Source organism: Apus apus, chromosome 1 (assembly GCF_020740795.1).
Source record: "Apus apus isolate bApuApu2 chromosome 1, bApuApu2.pri.cur, whole genome shotgun sequence".
In the NCBI taxonomy this organism is placed as follows: Eukaryota; Metazoa; Chordata; class Aves; order Apodiformes; family Apodidae; genus Apus; species Apus apus.
The window spans coordinates 71,609,094-71,628,244 of NC_067282.1; the positions used below are offsets into that span (position 1 = coordinate 71,609,094).

The following is a 19,151-nucleotide window of genomic DNA, read 5'->3' on the forward strand; positions in this document are numbered from 1 at the left end:
GGTGCTTCATGAGAAGGCTGTTCAGCAGTGACTCCTCGCTTGCAATTGTAGCTTGTCTCCTTTCTATCCTACTGGTCCCATGTGAGTTCTTCCACACTGCTGCATAGTATGGGGCTCAACATGGTATACATTTCAGCAGCATGAAGCAGGCTGCCTCCAGAAAGAGTTCTGGAGGGGTTATAAGACAGCAATGATAGAAGCAGCTGGAACTGAGGACACAGAAACAAACCTTCCATTATCTAATGGCTGATTATTTTGTAAGCAAAGATTTCAAAGGATTTCAGCCATTTTATGCTCCTTAGGAGACATCATTCATGGGGAAGGAGCAGAGGTGCCAAGAAGTGAATTAACAGGAGATGTCAAGTGGACCTAGGAAATGTAACAAGCCTGTAAACTGGGGGTGGAAGATTAATTCTCCTCATGGAGATGAATCAATACTTGGCTCTCTGAAGATCTCACTTGCTATTGCTATCATTTATTGGATTAGTTGAAATAAATACGGCATGCCAGATGAATGCCAAAACCCTGAGAGCTTATTAAATTGAGGGGGTAGGAATTCAAGCAGTGCTGGAGTTGAAAGTACTGTTTGCTGCCTCCCTTCCAGAGCAACTCCTGTTCCTTACATGTAACCAAGACGTGTCTCAATCCTGCTTTCACTCTGCTCATCTCCACCTCTCTGAGGCTCTCTAGCAAACCCTGGTAGTATATAGATGCATGTGTGAGCTTTGAAGGGTATGGGTTTTCCAAGGCTGCCATGGACTGAGGCGGCCCTGGTGACTGTTTCTTCCACCTGATAGCTGCAGCATTCGGTTTCCTGAAGCATCTCCTAGTGTCATTTTAGAAGCTGATGACACTTTAAAAAACCAAACCAACAAAGATTTTCAACTTACTGCATCTCTTCCCCCCTCCTCTTCAGTACATTAGGTAGTTATCCTGATTCAAATTACTCAAAAACAAAACAAAACAAAACATAAGGTGGGGGGAGAGCACTTTAGTTTGAGTAACTTTTTGGAAAAAATGGTTGTGATGATCATCCTGACCTTGGTGATTTCTGCTTCAAAGTAGACAAAACACCTTCCACAGTGTGGTCACCTGCATGCCTTGACATCTAGGAGAGGATGTTACCTGTGGTCCTAGAGTTTCCCCTTTTTAGCCCTGTTGCAATGAGTGGTGGCTGAGCTACAGCAGCCTGAAGGAAGCCATCAACTCAGCTGGTGTGACATGTAGGATACAGCAGGGTTACAAAGAGCAAGGGTAGGATGCTTCTGTCCCCTTAAGTGTTGCAAGTCACTATCTCCTGCAAGACCAGGAATTTCTGTTTCAGATTGGATTCTTAGTAGAGGCTCCCAAGACAAACAGGCTCCAAGACTTGTCTGTCCTCTTTTTGGATTTAAGGGACTGCCTTTTCCAGCAGTGAGCTGTGCCACACGGGCACTTGCTGCTCCCAGGTCTTGGGCTGCATCAGCAGGACGTGATGTTAAGAGTCAACGCCAAGATGTAGGCATAAAATAGTTTTGTCCTCTACTTGGTGTTGCAGCACATGGGGTGGAGTTTGAGTATAAATCATTCAGCTGTTGCCTTGCTCCCCTTCTCCAGTCTGGTTTAGCAGGGAGGGAGCTCAAGGTAATAGCACTGCAGCATGTGTAACCCAGCTTAATTCCAGCCATGAGCTCCCAGCTGCTGTCCCCATGAGCAGCCTCGATGGCTGGGTGATCTTGTTCACCCAAAACTGTGCATGGGATTATGTCTCCTTAAGGCTCCAGCCCCTGCTGCTCTGTACTCCTCACTCCTGAAGGAAGTGAGGGCTGTTTTCTCATCTTTCTGTTTGGGTACAAGCTGTATTAAAGGGGTAGGTGGCCATCATTCTTATCTGCCCGTGCAATGCTTTGCTTGTCTGTGAAGCAGGGCATGTTCCCCACATCTGACACAGGCCTCCACCAGGCAGGTGACGGTCTTGCAAAGCTCACTTAGTGGTAAGGATACAATGGCACACCTCAGTAACTTGCAAATTTTATTAGGGGAGAAAATCCTTCTGCTTTGGATAGAACTTGCAGAACTCTATTTTGTTTGGCGAGCACTTCCTTGCATCATATATGCAAGTGTCCAGGGATATGTAGAAGTGTTCAGGGATGTCATCTAGGCATGGTATTCCACTCTCTTCATATTAAAGTCTGGGAATTCCACAAATTGGCCCAACAGACACTTAAAATCACATAAAATGTCTAGGGAAGGTGTCAGACTATGAAATGCTCGTGTTAAGTGTAGTTCTTCAGCCTCTTGTTGGCAGTGCTGTGCTTGTCTGCACGTGGGACAGTATTTCATTAGATGGCCATGGCTTCTCAGTTAATACACTGTAGAATGCAGAGAGTGTGTATTCCTACCTGTGTGAGCCAAACAGCATGAAAAACTAATAAAGCTGAAAAATACTCTGGGCCACTGGAGGTAAATGACTTGCTGCATATGCACTGTAATGCAATAGTGGGAAGAACTGGGATTTCCAAGGGACATTAAGACTAAATCATAGGATTATCCCCAGTGTATCTTAATAGATATGAAAAGCAGTACTTTTTTTATGACAGAAAGATATAATTCTCTCATGTGTTTCATAGGATACCTCAGAGCAGTTTTTTTCCTTTTATCTGACTGCTTCTAAATAGCCTGTGCATTTGTTTGTGGTTTGTTGTTTTGTTTTGTTTTCCTCTTAGAATTGATGTTGAAAATACTTAATTTGCTGAAAAGGAAGATCCAAGGTAGAAAGAGGAAGTGTTTTCACTCATATACAACTTTAATTTATGTGCCCAAAGCCTGGGCAAACTATAAAAGTAATACTTTTTAATTTTTTTTTAATACCACTCAGTATTAGTATAGGCTTGAAACATGAAACATTTATTGAGAATTTAGAAGAAGTGAAGATACAATTTCCTAAGTCTTCCAATGGATACAGATGAATTGTACCAATTTAAAGTAAACCAGGCTATCTGCAACATCTGCATAACCCATGCGGTGGGCTATATTCTGTGTTTGTGAAGTCAGTGCAGAAGAGAATTTTTAGCTAGAAAGCTGGCTTGCATTTATGAGTAGTTGAGGATGCATAACCCAGTGATACGTTTTGCTCTGTTGTGAGCTCCCTTTGCACTGTCCTGATGTGCTGAGCACTGGAGAGTTCACAAAGTGGTGTCTGACCAGAGACAGTGTAACTCGCCTCATCTGTAGAGGTAGGCTTGTTTTAGCTGTTTAATGGGCAGAAAGCTGCTGGACAGGTAACTGGAATGTGTCCTTTCTGCAATGATAGCTGGTTTTCCCATGGATGGAGAATGGCTCCAAAGTGCTTGCAGGACTCTGACTTGACCATCATGTCTTCACGCTCCTTAGATTTGTTTTCTTGTTCAGTTCCAATGTCACTTTGTTAGCATCCCCTTTCCTTGTCACAGTGACTATAGCAAGCACCTACAAGCAGGCAGCAGCTTTCTCACCCCAGTCCCTGTATTTCTCAGTTATACCAACGTGTGCTGGCTCAGCTTCCACAGAGGAGCAGGACAGAGATTAAGGAAGCAGCAGAGTAAACTCCCAGTGCTGTCTGGTGGTGGTGGCCAACTGTGTTGATACCCTTCAGGTGTTACCTTTGAGTCTTGCTTTGTGATGATGTTTTTTGTAACTTGGTTTTAGAACCCTACTGTGAAGTTTACTTGGAAACAAAATAGCATATGTAGTTTTTTGTGGCCGGAAGGAAAAGCTGGAAGGCATGCCAAAGAGTATTGCAAAACCTTAGAAACCAGAAGGCGTTGGAGAAAGATTCCAGTGTTTGCCCCTCTGAGTCAAAAGATTTTCAGTTAAATTATTTATGAAGTATTTTGTGAAAACTTTTGTTTTTAGGAATTGGTGTCTGTAACCTCTGTATTATGGTAGTGATGGTAGGAAAGTTGATAATGATGGTGGCTTTTGTTCCAGTAAACTAGACTCCCATGTGAGCCTAGAATCCTAAAGCAAGAATAAATAGGAAACTTTCTTTTAGACTTACAACTGCAGATGTAAAATCCTATTCTGAACCTGGTGTCCTCAGTGTAAACATAAGCTGCCATCTCGGGTAGCTGCCCTTCTGCCATTTTTTTTTTCTCTGTTTGTTTGTTGTGTTGGGTTTTTTTGTTTTTTTTGTGTGTGTGTGTGTTTTTTTTTTCTTCTTCAGAAGGTGGTACCTCCTTCTATATTTACTCTTCTTGGAGGTTATAAAGTTGAGATATCTTTTGCTGATCTACTGAGAGTCCATTTTAATTTTTCAAGATGTGGTAGGCTTACAGTGGCTTTGTCTTATCTACCTGCTATGCTTTCATCAACTAAAGGCCTCTAATTGAGATGTATTGTCTCTCCTGATGCCTTATGCGTTCTCATACCCTGTTTTCTCGAGCAGTGTATGCAGCTCTGAGAGGGAGCTGGAGATGTTATTTTCAAATGGAAATGGTGCTTGGTGCAGACTGCTTCCTTGCTCTTCAAAGAAACAGTAAGGTGGGGACTGTCTGTTCTGTGTGTGTTTGCTTAATTCTCTGATGTAAGTTACTCATATCGCTCCCAATTCGGAAAATGGAAGCTACTGAACTCTCTTCCCCTTACTTCTGCAGCATTTGTCCACTGTGTCTTGTCTGACAGTCACCTCTGTCCTGGGGACAGGGCTGTGATTCTGGATTAGAGCAGCAGCAGGCAGACACTTCTGTAAATGACCTTGGGATCCAAATAATCAGTCCAGTGATAAATGCTGCTGATATCCCTGTGGGTGTTGCCAGCATCTAAGTCAGCCTGAAGAAGGGGGACAGGCTTCTCCCACCTAGATTTGGAGCTATCTTGTTCTTTGCCCTCAGCTAACATCTATCTGTACTTTCCTTTCTCTTCCCACAGGTAGATGCAGTGCGGGTGTACGTGAACAGCAGCTCTGAGAACCTCCAATATCCTGTCCTGTTTGTAGTTCGCCAGCAGAAGGGAGTGCTGTCATGGCAGGTTCCACTAATTTTTCGAGGCCTGTAAGTTCTGGAGTCTCTTTCTTGTAACAGGCTGGTCTGCCAGCCGTATCCAGCATGAGTCTTCCTCAGGCATTAGATCCTGCTGCTTGTGTAAACAGCAGGACTTGGTTGCAGAGCATGCTTGCTCACAGTCAGCTGAACCTAGGAAGGCCAGGATTTTGTAGGTAACCCCTTATTTGACAGCCTGGTCTGTTCTCTTAGTTTCTGAAATATGTATGTGGAGTACCAGGGGGTTTGTCTGCTGGGTATCTGCCTGTGTTGCTGGTCAGTGAAACTACCAGATGGCCTTGTCACTTCTGCAGTTGCTTACAATGCATGCAAGTGGTTCTTGGGCTCTACTTTGGAGCAGGATTTGAACAAGCTCTCAAAACAACACCCTAACTGCTGTGTTATGGTGTATTTGGGGAATAGGGGCTCTCTTCTAGTTCTCTCCTCTCTTTCTCACCCCAGGTAGATGGAAGTTGAGTCTGTTCCTGGGGGATGGTGGTTGTTTGGGGGTGTTTGTGAAAGTAACGTTGCTTCAGCAATCTCAGATCTAGTGAGGCTGCCTGTACTGAGACTTTGCAGACACTTCAGACCACCTGAGATGTGAACCTTCATCCTGAGACCATCTGCTGCATCAGGCAGCAGATACCTTGCAATGATTTGCCTGATGCAGGAGGTGGTTGCAACAGTGGCTGTTCCTGGCTGTCGCTGCTCTCTCTGCCTCCAGCAGATGTGCTAGATCTGCAGATGGCACAGGCAGCCTCGAGGGAAGTGAAGTGCTGGGGATGGCTGGTGCCTTGTGCAGTCCACAAGAGGCAACAGAGGTGGAGTTTGAGCTCTGAATACAAGACTAATGGTCTTGGCCTTTCAGATTAGTATTTCAGTTATGTTATGTAAGCTGGGGAAAAATTGTCGTTCTTAAAACTGCTAAACAACTTTTTAACTGCTCTCTCTCTCTCCTCCATCCAACTTTCCCTTCCTCCCTTCCCCTGTTGGTTGTAGCTATCAGAGGACCTACAATTACCAGGAAGTGAGTCGGACCCTCTGTCCCTCTGAGCCAACATCTGAGACGGGACCCTCTGACCAGATTATATTTGTGGATGTCTCTTCCATGGCACCATTTAATATTTCCTATGAGCTGCTAGTCACCAGGCTCAAGAACTTCCAACTTGAGTAAGCTGGCATGTGAGAATACAAATGTAATTTCTTCATCTGTCTGTTGCGCAGGGGTTTGGTCCATCTGACTACTCTTCCCTTCACAAAGAAAAAAAAATATGCTTTTTTTTTTTCTTTTGTTTAATCTGAAGGTACTCTGTGTTTTCCAACTCTGAACATTTTAGACTTCAACATGTTGGCATTTCTTTTCTAGGACCAACAAAGCCTTTAACTTCACTGCCAGCCCTTCCCAGCCCCAGGTAAGGGGGAATCCTGCATGGTGTTGCTTGTATGTCTTACCACACTTAAACAGTTGATGTGATCCTTTGTTAGAAGTGGCAAAAGCCTTAAATGTGACTAGGTTGTTTCACTCTTAGGATGCAGAGAAGCTTCCTTACTGTTGAATTTTCTGTGACTGTAGTGAAGAGGTAGCAGTGCCTCAGCCCCTCTAAGGGTACATTTGGATCCCCTTGCAAAGCAGTTAAGTGAACCAAAAAACCATGACCAGAGGAAATAAATGGTATGTGCAGTTCAGGAAATTCTAAAAATGTACAGGAGCCCAGAGGCCTTTGGACTGCTACACTTCATGGAAAGCGAGATGGTATGCATCAATGTCTTCTTCCAGCTGGTGCTGGTTCAGTTGCCCTAGTGACTAACCAAGATACAGTCTTCACTGGACAAAAATAAATACATAAATAAATAAGCTGTAAAGGTGCAAGAGAACTCAGACTGCTGTTCCTTGCTCAGGGCAGCAAGTCACGGTGTGAGGTGATAAATGAAATGCCTGGTGAGTCTGGTTATTAGTTCAGAAGAGAGCACACGTTTTACAGCACATCCAGCTGAACAGCCTTGTTTAAAGCCCTGCAGGTACTACAAGTCCTCTCTTGAATTCAAATGCTGTTGGCAGTAACTATAGTGATACTGGACCTCATAGAGCTCAGAAAGTATGTAATTTATCCAGGCTGTCTGGTGCTCCATTTTTGTTGTTGCTGTCACTGTTGGTAACACCACTTAATTTAGGTTTCCTATTACCAGGCATCCCAGCTAATCTTCTTGCTGTCAAATATTTTAAACTGGTTTGCAAATGCATGCATTATTTTATACTGTAGAAGCACAGGGAAAACCCTCAATACTTGGGATCTTATAATTTGAATGTAGAGTGGTTTGAGTCTGGCCTGCAATTAACTTTGTGACTTTGGTCTGTTACTTGTCACAAATAATAATATGAGATTGGTGACTTGTAATTATAGATGTAGAGAGGAGAAGATGATTGCTTCTTAATTGATATAATGCTGAGGTCTTTGTAAATCAAAGTATTAAGTAGTCTGTGGGAGAGGGTAGGGGGAAATAAAAAAGGCAACTCAAAATCTACGTGGATGTTGGAAGAGCCCTAAGACTGGAAAAAGACAAATGTAAAACCTGAAGGAGTTATCCAGAACCCAGCTCATACCTGGGGGCAGAAGGAGAAATTAGACATGCTCGTGTTGCCTGGATGTGTTTATGTCCCTCACAGTGTGGGGAGGAGAGAGAACTTTAGATCTTATTGCCCCTCATGTTAATTCTGTACTGTGGTATAAGTGTGGACTAAAAACAAAATTACAGAAGGGTCCACATAGGTGACTTCCTCAAAGACCTAAAGCTTTCCAAGGAAAATGCACCTGAGAAGCCAAGGAGCTCAGCCCACCCATGTCCTTCTTGGCAGAGATAAAACTCGCTGGGCTGAAGAAACCGGCTTGGTGAGTTTTCAGTTTGTAAGCACTTGTGGTTGGAGCCAGCACTTCCTCAGCAGTGAAAGGACCCTGCTTGGAGGGGATTGTTAGGAACAAATGCTTTAGTAGAGATGGGCAAACTTGGAAAAAGCCTAAGTGATCTCTAACTTATTCCTGCCTTTCCTGTTGGGGGATGTGGGAAGGGAAATAGGAGGCCTCTGGCCCTTGCTCAGCTCGAAGATTTATGTAGCCTAAAGGGAGCTTGCCAGTTGGGAATGTCTCCAGTTAAGGTTTCAGAGCAGGAGCTTCAGTAGTTTCCCTCCCTGTGGGCTATGCCTGCCCCAGGACAGCAGCAGTGCTGCCAGGTGACCTGAGGAAGGTGGTTGGTAGCAGTTCTCAGCCTTGTGTCCCCTCTGAGATGGGCTGAGGTGCCCATCAGCCCCTCGTGGTGGCTCTGTGAGCCTGAGCTCTTGTGATCTGGGCTCCAAGTGGGATGATGGGAGCCCTTGGAACAAGCCAGTCTGCTGAGGCAGGCACAGAGACCCTGCTTCTCCAGCAGCTGGGTGATTGTAGTACATCATAGTTTTACTGGGAATATATACAAACAGTCATGTTGCCTGGGATGTCTTTTGCCTGCATCTGAAAAGACCATTGCTGGTACAGGGAAAGGCAACTCCTAACCCTGCAGGCTGTCCTATGGGCCTGCTCAAAGCATGGAAACACAAGAAACACCATTCTTCACCCCCAGAGGAAAAGTAGGAATATTAGCAGATGTTAGTCTCTCCCATTTTCTTCAGAGCTATAGCTGAAATATTTTCAAAGCTCAAGTGAGAAAAGAAACTCCCATTACCCTTTGCCCTCAGAACCAAACAAAACCAAAATCCCTAAATCCTACAGTTAATATCAAGCATTATATTTATAAAACTCTTGACAGAATTCAGCCACTTGACCTAATGCTTTCCTCAGTCTGTCTTTGAGGCAACCCATCTGAGATAAACTCCATGATACGTTCCATGTGTGAGGTACAGCCAGCAGTATGAAAACATCTGGAAATGGCTTGTAACAGCGTTGACAGGAGCAGGCTATAAAATGAAGTCACTTCAGTTTGATCAGGTGGAAAAAAGCTTAAGGGGGGCAGAAGCTGTGCTGTGTCTTGCATGCTGAAGAAGTCTGTCTAACAGCATGTGGTGCAATGGTGAGAGTTATCTGTACATATTTAATCTGCTGTCTTGTAGTGTAAGGTCCTAATGTTTGAGATCTGAATTCTTGTGAAAGCCCTCCACATCTAACCCCAAGCCCAGCTTGGGCAGTGCAGGTACCTTAGGGAGGCTCTGAAGCTACTGGCAAGGGTGATTTCTGGGCCGTAACTCTCAGTTCTCTGCTTTCTCCTCAGTATTTTCTGTACAAGTTTCCTGAGGATGTCGATTCAGTCATTATTAAAGTGGTGTCTGATGCAGTCTACCCGTGCTCAGTTGTCTCTGTCCAGGATATTGTGGTAAGTCTGAGCACAGAAGGGTAAGGAGCTGCCTGCTAAAACTTGGTGTCCCCCTGTGAGGGGTTCTGTGCCCCAACAGAGAGAAAAGCCCTAGGAAGGACTTCACCCTAGTGTTGTGGTGGTGAAGGGGAGGTCCCTTCCAACAGAATCACAGGATCTTTGGGGTTGGAAGGGACCTTGAAAGACCATCCAGTCCAACCCCCCTGCCAGAGCAGGATCACCCAGAGCACATCACACAGGAACCTGTCCAGGCGGGTTTTGAATGTCTCCAGTGAAGGAGACTCCACAACCTCTCTGGGCAGCCTGTTCCAGGGCTCTGTCACTCTCACAGTAAAGAAGTTCTTCCTGGTATTCACATGGAACCTCCTATGCTCCAGTTTGTACCCATTAGCCCTCGTTCTATCACTGGGCATCACTGAAAAAAGCCTGGCTCTGTCCTCCTGACACTCACCCTTAACATATTTGTAAACATGGGTGAGGTCACCCCTCAGTCTCCTCTTTTCCAAGCTAAAGAGACCCAGCTCCCTCAGCCTTTCCTCATAAGGGAGATATTCCACTCCCTGAATCATCTTTGTGGCTCTGTGCTGGACTCTTTCAAGCAATTCCCTGTCCTTCTGGAACTGAGGGGCACAACCCCTACCATTCTGTGATTCTGTGAAAGAAGAATGGAAATTCTGTAGGAAGGAGGCAAAGACAGAGAATTCTGAGTGGAAGCAGCTTGTGCAGACATTTTTGTTGCAAATAATTCACGTTCCCCTTGTGAGGTTCAACAGTGTCTCACAACGTCTCTAGATCTAGTGTCTCACAACTCTCTAGATGGAGTGGTGTTGAATGGGATGCTGATGGCTGAGGGAGGGGACAGTGCTGTTCTCTTGGCTTTCCCCTGATGTAAGGTCTCTCCTCCTTTCCAATTTTACTTCCTTTCTCTATGCTTACTCATCCGCTTTCCTGGGAAAGGGACAGCAGTTGTTCCCTGCCATGGAGGCTGGCTGTAGCTCACACCTGGGAAATAGCCCCATGTTTCTCCTGCTTTCCCACCTCCCTGAATGATGCAGGGACCTTCAGAGTAGGAGCAGTGAGAAGGTGACAAAGGTGCAAGATGCCTTTGCTGAAGTCCTGGCAGGTGCCTTCAGTACTTGGGATGAAGAGAGAAATGGGTAACAACAACTCCTGCACAGGTCCCTGTATTTGAATGGTAGATGGGCAGGAGGAAGACTGACAGGTGATTTTCAGCCTGTGAGGTACTGAGAGTGGTGGGAAAGAGTAAAATGAGGGCAAGCACTTGGCATATAGTATGGAACTGCAAAGCCTGTGACACATTGTGCAGCTGAGTGTATGCACTGCCCTGTGGGAATGGGGGAGTGATCAGTCTGGCTGAATCCCTTCCTGGGATGAAACTACAGCCCTCTTGAGAGAATGCTGAGATCAATGAGTGGAGGCTGAAACTGATGTATTCAGAACAGCTTTTCTAACTGCTGAATGGATCTGATAATTTTGTTCCCTTTGTCACCGCAAGCAGGTGTTCTTCACTATCTGTTCTTCTGCTGCCTCTCTACAAAATTATCTTGGTTATTTTGTGCCTGGTTTAACCCTTAATTGTGTCTGGTTTAGTGCCCAGTGTATGACCTGGACCACAATGTGGAGTTCAATGGTGTTTACCAGTCTATGACAAAGCAGGCAGCTATAACTGTGCAGGTGAGACAGTTTTTAATTTTTAATTAATTTATTTTTTCCTGTCCTAGTGTTGGGGTTTTCTCAGAGGCTTGTCTTGTGCATACCTAGTTTTATTTTGTTGATTCTTTGTTTTTATTAGATCAGCTGATGTAAGTGGAAGAAGCTTTGTTGCCTCTTACTACACAACCTTGCTTACGCTTGCTTAGATAGGAGTGTTACATCCTGGGTGCTGAGGTTCTAGGTCAGAGTGGCTGCAACCAAGTCAGTCAGGTGTCTTCTGTTCAAACCTTGGTTCTCCTACTGCTGAATGGTGGCAGGAGGGCCTTATAATGAGCAAAGCTTAGGTAGATGGTTTGCACTACTTTAAATAAAAAATAAATGTGTTAGCATTGGTTTGCTTGTACTAGGGTTCTGCTGTACTGCATACTCGTGAACTCAGTCAGCTTAAAGGATGAGGGGAGCATCCCCAGAAGCTAAACTCTGCCCAGAATAGGCAGGTGTCTCTACCTCTGGTGGCTGTGTAGCAACTAAAACCTGATCTCTGACCCTGTGGAGATCATCACCGCCTGCTTTGCATTGGAGGGAGAGACTGCTTCAATTCTCATGGTTTCTGTCTTCTTCTGTTCTCCCATGCAGAGAAAGGACTTCCCAGGTGAGCAATTCTTTGTTGTGTTTGTCATCAAGCCAGAGGATTATGCCTGTGGGGGTTCAGTGCCTTCTTCCATTCGTGGTAAGTTGTTCTGGGAGGTGGATTTGGCTGCAGCATCTGAGTGATGGAGCTGGGGGAGTCCTTTCAGAACTTCCTGTGGGATGGCACAGGGTAGTCATATAGCTCTGTCTTACCAGCTAGCTGTGAGGAAGAGTGATGTATAAATTTTATACTGTTGGGTAGGTTAAAAGTTTCGATCAATCAGGAGGTGGCTGGTTAGTACAGCACTTGGCTTGTTGAGGTTTTGTGCTTTTCAGAGGAGTCACTGGTGTCTTGAGAAATTCTGGAGACATTCAAACAATGCTGCTTACAGCTTTGTTGTTGTTTTGGGTTGGGTGGGGTGGTTTTTTGTGCTTTGATTTGTGATTTTAATTTTTTTTTTCCCACTACTGCTGTTATCCTCCTGCCTGCATTGAGGCCCAGACAGCAGTTCCTGCAGAGAACATCGTCTCCCTGCTGTCTTGGGATCTATGGTAGCCCTGGAGTTGGTGAAACAGGAAAAACTACTCATTTTGGGGGAATAATTTTACAAGGGACTTGTTGTAGTTCCTCTCCCAGACAGAAAACACTGTGTCCACTTCCTGGGCAGTGGTAAAAGTAAAGCCTCCATCACTCGTGGTGGCTGGAACTGGAGTGGGGACATTCCTGTCCTCAAAGCTGGATGGCTTCCTCCGGGTTGGAGAAGCAAGACTGCAACCAGATATACTGGGCTCCCCCAACAGGCCTGGTGCCCCCTCCTCCACATCACATCCAACTTCTGTCCCCAGAAAAAAGAATTGTCACCTTCTGAGTGTCTCTCTCAGCAGAGCTGTATTGGCAGGGTGTGCTAAGCCCTGCTGAAAGTAACAAGTTGCAAGCATGGCATCCTGCACAGATGTGTTTTGCCAGCAGAGCTTGGGCCAAAGTAAAAAATCATGTCCCCGTATCTGTAGTGAGTGAAACTGCCCTTTTTGGGACTAGATGAATAGGAGATGAGATGCCCTTGGGATTCACGCATCCAGACTTGAGAAAGGCTGGGGAGGGACTTTCTGCAAGTGTGATAGGACAAGGGGTAGTGCCTTTAAGCTGAAAGAGGGGAGATTTAGGTTAGACATTAGGAATAAATTATTCACTGTGGTGGCAGTGAGAAGCTGGGGCAGGTTGCCCAGGGAAGTTGTGGATGCCCCTCCCTGGAAGTGTTCAAGGCCACGTTGGATGGGGCTCTGAGCAACCTGGTCTGGTGGGAGGTGTCCCTGCCCATGCAGGGGGCTTAGATCTAGATGATCTTTATGGGTCCTTCCAACCCTAGCCATTCTATGTTGAGTGTATGGGAGGCTCAAGCAGGGATTTCTGGTCTGAAATGCAGGTTGTGAATAGGGAGGGGAAACTTACGGAAAAGGTTGTGTATTGGCAGGTCTGAGAGGGTTAGGGCAAAACCATACACAGGTTATAGCAAAAAGCCAGACCCTGGTGTTTTTGAAAGTGCAGAGAACTGAGGTCAGGGCCAAAGATCATTGATATTTGATCTTTTTTACATTTGCTGTACACTTTGCTTTTCACAGGAAACGTCAACCGTACCTGGAATCTGCAGCGGACGAAGAACCTTCAAGTGACAATTGTGCCCTCTATTAAAAGTCAGTGTCTTTGGGTAGAACTATGCAACTTTTTGGGGAAACTTGGCACTCCTGCATAGATGGAATGGTGCAGAAAGCACCAGCAAAGGAGTCAAAGCTAAGTGGAGCCCTGGTCCCTCCAGGAAGTGCTGTGTGGCACAGGGTGGTTGCACAGGCTCTTACCAGCTGGCCCTGGGGGTAAAGAAATGGGAGGGGACCTTGCAACATGTTAAAGTGATCCATCTTGAAGCAAGCAGATGGGTTTTGAAGGGCTGTTTTGGGCTGGACATTGTCACCAGGTGGTGTTGGAAAGAGCAGGACAGGAATGCTGGCTCTGAGAGGAGCTGTCCCTGCTCTGTGAGCTTGACAGATGCTTTCTTTTTCCTCAGAGTCTGTTTATGTCCAGGCCATGTTCTTCAGCTTCCTGAGCTTCCTCTCCTTTTACCTGGGTTCAGTGGTGGTTGCTTTCGTGCACTACATCAGGTGAGTTTCACAGGAACCGCCCATCTGGTTCTCATCATCCTCAGAGATGCCTCACCCTAAAGTGCATTTGAGGTGAGTGGGTTCGCAAGCAGAGCAGCCAAAGAAATCCATGAGTAGTCAGTGGGCTTCTACTGGCCATCAGCCAGAAACCTTCTCTTCCTCTGTTGTGGGGATCATGGCAATGACGAAAACCTAAGGCTCTGCCCTCCAGGTTTTGAAATGGCCCTATCATGAGTTTCCTTATATGAGGACACTGAGTGGCAGGTGGGAATTGGGATGAGGCCAATATGGGATACGGGGTGCTAGAGCATTGGGGAACCAAGGTACTTTGCAGAGTGCTGAAACAAGTACTGCAATAAGTGGCAGTGACAGAAATAAGTCCTTGGAGTCCAGAGAGTGCTGATCTCCTTCCTGACCTGCCTCGCTTGCCTCAGACCTTAATGCCTGGGCTCATGTTGGGGAAAATACCTGCATCTGAGGTGAACAGCTACCATGCCAGGTTGCTCTTGGGGGAAAAAAAAAAAAGAAAAAAGAAAAAAAGAAAAACTCTTCCCAGCTCAGGGAAGATCCCTCCTGGAGATTACTGTTGCTCACTGGAAGTGACTTTGAAGTCATCTTGAGTGAGAGCAAGACTGAAGAGGCAGGAAGGGGATAGCAGCCTAAACCAGAGGTGAGATTTGCCCCTGTAGGATAGGTAACTGCTAGCACAGGATGAGAGCCTTGGTGGGGGAGCAGGCAGGTGCTTTTAAGGTGTGGCACGATGGAGTTTGTGAGATCCATCTCTGTTGCTTTTATAGGCAGTGACAGTGGTTAAGTGAGTAATTTGTCCAAGATAGGGAAGCTTGAGAGGAGGGAGGCCTCTTCAACACACTTCCTTGGCCTATGGGGCAAAGGTTGGCATGAGAAGAGCAGTGGAAAGCTTTTAGCAAGCAGCAGGCTGGTTTTATGGGAAGCACGCTTGTCAGCCAGCTCCTCAGACTGAATGTGGCAGAGTTTTCAGCTGCTTCAGAAGAGGGAATCTTAAAGGTCTGGTGCTCTGAAAGAGAAGCATTTCAAGATGGGGGCATGGCTCAACTTCAAGACTCACCAATGAAACAACGGTTCATTGGAACAATTCAATGAAATTACTTAAGTCTGTGTGTACTCTTTTTTGCTGTTATTTTTTCTTTGTTGTGGGCATGTTTTTTTCTTAGCCTTCCCTGCTCAACACCTGCATTGAAGAAGGTGATACTGACTTCTTAAGCATCATGCTGATGTACACCTCTAGCTCCTGCAACCTTTTCAGTAGATTCCTGTGTGTTCAATCCCTTCCCTGAGGAAGTTTGATTTAGGAAGGTGATCTGAGAGTCACTTCCAACACCCTGAGCAGTGTCAGATGGGATGGTTGTATAACTGGTTGACCTGCTCTGTTGGGATAGTCGAGGGGATAAGAAGAAACTTCTCTTGCTTTGGAAATCAGTCATGGCTGAGCCATCTCTAGTCCAAACAGCATATTTCTTTTGCTGGTGGTGGTTTTTTTGTTTGGTTTTGTTGTTTGTTTTTTTAAGAGCTTGCACCATGTTTACCTATTAGTGTCCTAGATAATCCTGCCCTGGGTGGCAGGTGATGGGGTTTGTTGGCTATCTTATGAGTGCTGTCTGTTCCTTTTCAGGGTTCAGAGGAAGGCTGCAGCTGGGAGACTGAGTCCTGAGGATGGTAAGGTCTCTTTTCTGTTGTGTGACAACTTTTAGGGAATAGCACAGGTCCCTGACCAGGCAAGGGACAGACGGGCTGTGAGTCAAGTACCTTCTGTTTCTTCAGGGCTTCTTCCCTGCACATGTACCACGTAGTCTCTGGTGCCGATGCAAGATGTTAGAGCTTCCTCTCTGACCTCACAACAGAGGGTGTTTGAAGCAGGTTCTCCGAGTCCTGAGCCCTGTTCTGAGAAGCTGATTTTTAGAGGGATGGAGGAAAAATGAGGCTTGGCTAGGCCTGGCTACAGGCTAATATTCCTGCTGCCAGGTCTGTTAATTTCTAAACAAGGCGCTTCAGGTTTGTCAGCTCTTTTGCTTTAAGATTTCTTCTGCCTAGCTTTTTAACTTGAATGAAATTTTAATTTGTTTTTAACTGGGAGTTGCAGAAAACCAAGTGAATGAATGACTAACACAGGTATTGGTGTTTGTGTTATTTACTTCGGTGTTGGATTCAGTTTACTTTATGCTGCACCCACATTTCAACCTACTGCAGATTTTTTGCATTATAAAAACAGCTGCAGCTCAGAGGCTACCAGTGAAAGATGGAAAATTTTGTTATGTGGACGGGGGGGGCACTGGCAATTTCTGCTTTCTGGAGAAATGTGGGAGACTGTTTAATTTTGTTTAGATATTTAATGCCTGCAAAGTAGTTCAAAGCATTGGTCTGAGGATAAAGGCATCGTCGTTTGTACCTCTCTCCTGGGGAAAGGGAGTACGTTATGTTATGGCAGCACTGGAAGGTTCCTGGTGTGTTCCTGTTCCCTTTTTTGATCTCCAGCTTCTTCACTCTCTCTGGTGTGCTATGTACCACCAGATAAGCATACTAGTATAACTGATCTGTGCTTTAATGTTCAGCACTGGAATATTTCTGCCAAAGTCTTGGGAGCATTTGGCTTCTCAGGAGTTGCTTCTTCAGCCACTGAAATCCACACAAGCATCCTTGTGTGTGGAGTGTGTGTGAAAGGTTTTCTTCACAACCAAATAAACAGGGCACTGTAAAAATAAAAAATATTCTTAATGTGCTTAAAAATATTCTAAACTTAAGTCATTTGGGATGGATCCATCTATGAAAAAAATAAGAGGTCTTAGAGCACTGGAGGAATGGGAAGGGCCTGTGTGCTGGGGAGTCTGGGAAAGCTGAAGAGACCTGGCCAAGGCCCTGGAAGAGCTCCAGGTTGGTGACAGGGGATCACTGTCTAAGGCAAGAAGCCATAGTCTCAGCTGGATGAGACCAGAAGCTCCAGGGAGTGCTGCTGTTGCTGCAGCTTAGGGTACAAGTGCTGAAGGTAGCTAGGAAGCTGCTGTTCAGGCTGCCCTGGTGAGAGATGGAAGTTAGATTCTGATACTTGGGAAGCTCCCTTAGAAGCTGTAAGGCACAGATGCTGTGGTCAGCACAGACCTGGAAGACTGAGGACTGGGCTCCTGGACAGGGAGGATAGCTGAACAGTATCCCTGTGAAAGGACAGAGCACTGCAGTTCCTTCACAATTTACAGCTTTCCTCACAGAGGCACCAGTTCCTTCTGTGAGCTGCCCTCTCCCTCTTACTCTATTTCACCTTCATGTGCCTGGCACTGCATGTCACAGCCATGTCCTTTCCCCTAGGGAGCAACCATGTCCTACCCATGTGGTGTTCTCTGTTGTGTCTCTTCAGGGGATGTCTATGACTGATGTCTGTTAGATGGTACCTAGTGTCTTCCCTGTCCTCCAGATCACCCAGGGCACGCTGACTTTCAATTATTTTTTTCCTTTCCCCACTCACTGGAATTTCTCTTCTTCCAGAGTTCTACTGCATCTTGCCTTCTCCATCTTCTCCATCGTTCACTTTTCCTTTCCCCACAAAGAAAATGCGGATGGAGGTGCTAAGCAATCTGTCTCTCCATTGTCTTTGAATATCCTGCAACTCCATGTGCCCCTTTGTTCCTGTCACCTGTCTTATGCCTGGCTTCTGTGGTTATCTTTTTTTTTTTTCTAATCCTGTGGGACACCTCCCATTCCACATCATCACCATCTGGTGAAGGCAATATCTGGAGGAACCACACACACCTCATGTGGTACATTTGCTTTGCTGACTCACTCGCACACTGGGAAGTGGGACTGAAATTAGTGGGTGAGCTGGGTCTGAAGCTGCTGTCAGAGACAGGGCAGAGCACCTCTTCTCCCTGGCTTCTCTGATTTGTCCAGATATAAATCTTCCCTTGGTTACTTGGGAGAAAAAGCTGACAGGTCACTTGAGAGCAACAGGAAAAACTGCCACGAGACCAAAAGGTTGCTCAGTGGGTGATGAGTAGAAGGTGGGTCTTATTCCTGCAGCAACCTACGACAACATCCTGCTAACTCCAGCTCCAGGCTGAAGAGCTGTCATGTGGGGGGCTTTGGTGTGCCAGGGACTTTTCCTCTGGTGCTCTGTCCACTTCTGTTGTACAGCTTCTTCGAGCTATTCGTTGCCTCATCAAGAGGGATGGGGCAGGAGGGTAGAGGAGCTGAATTGGAGACCAAGCCTTAGCCCACAGCCCAACAAGCACAGTGAGTGTGTCAAAGGAAAGCAGTAATTTGGATTTGAAGCATCAACTGTCATTGCTGTATGGGTGCTCCCCTGCCTAGGAACTGGGTTCAGGGAGGGACAAGTTCTGGGGCTCTTTACACTTGCTCCTATGCAAGGTGTTACAGAAGTCCTCAGAATTGCCAGCTGGAAAGAGGAGTCTGCCTGTACCTGTCAGTTTGGCATAGATCAGATAACAGGAAGCCAGAGGTGCATCTTGGGAAGCCCAGGCCATTGCCAGGTTGATTGGCTTTAAGTGCTGTCCCATGTCCTGCGTCCCTTGGCTTCTGACTGGCCACACAATGTTGTTGCAAGGGTGAAGCTCTACAAGCAGCTGGACCTGTCTCACTTTTCACCATCACTGGAAGACGTGGTCCTGCTCCTGCTGCTCTTCCTTCCCTCCCTTCTGGGGACATGGGTGTTTGACCCTTCAGTGAGGGTGTTCAGCTGGCTGTTTCCTGCCATGTCTGTCTGCTGCCAGTTCAGCAGCTGATCCCCATCACAGAGGCAAAAAGAGGGAATGTGATGGCAGCAAGGGAAAGTCCTCGTGCAACCTGACTGGGAGGTGTTGGCCCTCCTTGCTTCAGATGTGTGGGTGGGAGGCAGTGACTTCCAAGCCCTCACAGGCTTTTCCCTCAAGATCATGACCACTTTTTGGATGGAGCATTTTTCTTCTTGTTTGGTTAAAACTATGTAGCAGCTGTCTTGCCAAAGGCTGGCTGTGACTTTTCCAGGGATAACTGGAGGTGGCAATATTTTAATAGATCAGTTTGTGAGGGGAAGGAGAAGAATTTGCAATTCAGAAGGGTGCTCTGAATATTGTGAGACTTGCTGTAGAATTTGCCAAGGCTTGTAGCTTCATGATGTGATCCTTACAGTGAACACGGAGGGAGGCTCATGGTTTTGTGAGTCAAACTAGAACTTTCTGAAAGGAAAGGGTTTGCTTCATGTTGCAAAGCAAGAGTTTCCTGTTTCCATAGAATGCTCTAGAGAGAGAATGCCACCTGCTTGGAGCAATGTTGCTTCTCCCAACCCCTCCAGCTCTTCAAGCTGTTTGTTTTCACTTT

At 46.0% G+C, this 19,151-nt stretch overlaps 1 protein-coding gene across 7 annotated transcripts in view; it reads left to right on the forward strand.

Annotated features, from left to right (window-relative positions):
• SIDT1 (SID1 transmembrane family member 1) overlaps positions 1–19,151 on the forward strand; it is a 48,365-nt gene that overhangs the window by 13,447 nt on the left and 15,767 nt on the right. For 5 of the 7 annotated variants that reach the window (XM_051609057.1, XM_051609058.1, XM_051609059.1 and 2 more), the window contains exons 1-8: positions 6,025–6,167; positions 6,364–6,409; positions 9,252–9,353; positions 10,965–11,048; positions 11,664–11,757; positions 13,278–13,349; positions 13,718–13,811; positions 15,463–15,506. In XM_051609057.1, coding sequence (XP_051465017.1) covers positions 6,106–6,167; positions 6,364–6,409; positions 9,252–9,353; positions 10,965–11,048; positions 11,664–11,757; positions 13,278–13,349; positions 13,718–13,811; positions 15,463–15,506 — 598 coding nt within the window. In that variant the 5' untranslated portion in view covers positions 6,025–6,105. Of the gene's footprint in view, positions 1–4,887; positions 5,010–5,996; positions 6,168–6,363; positions 6,410–9,251; positions 9,354–10,964; positions 11,049–11,663; positions 11,758–13,277; positions 13,350–13,717; positions 13,812–15,462; positions 15,507–19,151 lie in introns of those variants that run through there. The other 2 variants (XM_051609056.1, XM_051609062.1) reach the window with 1 other exon arrangement.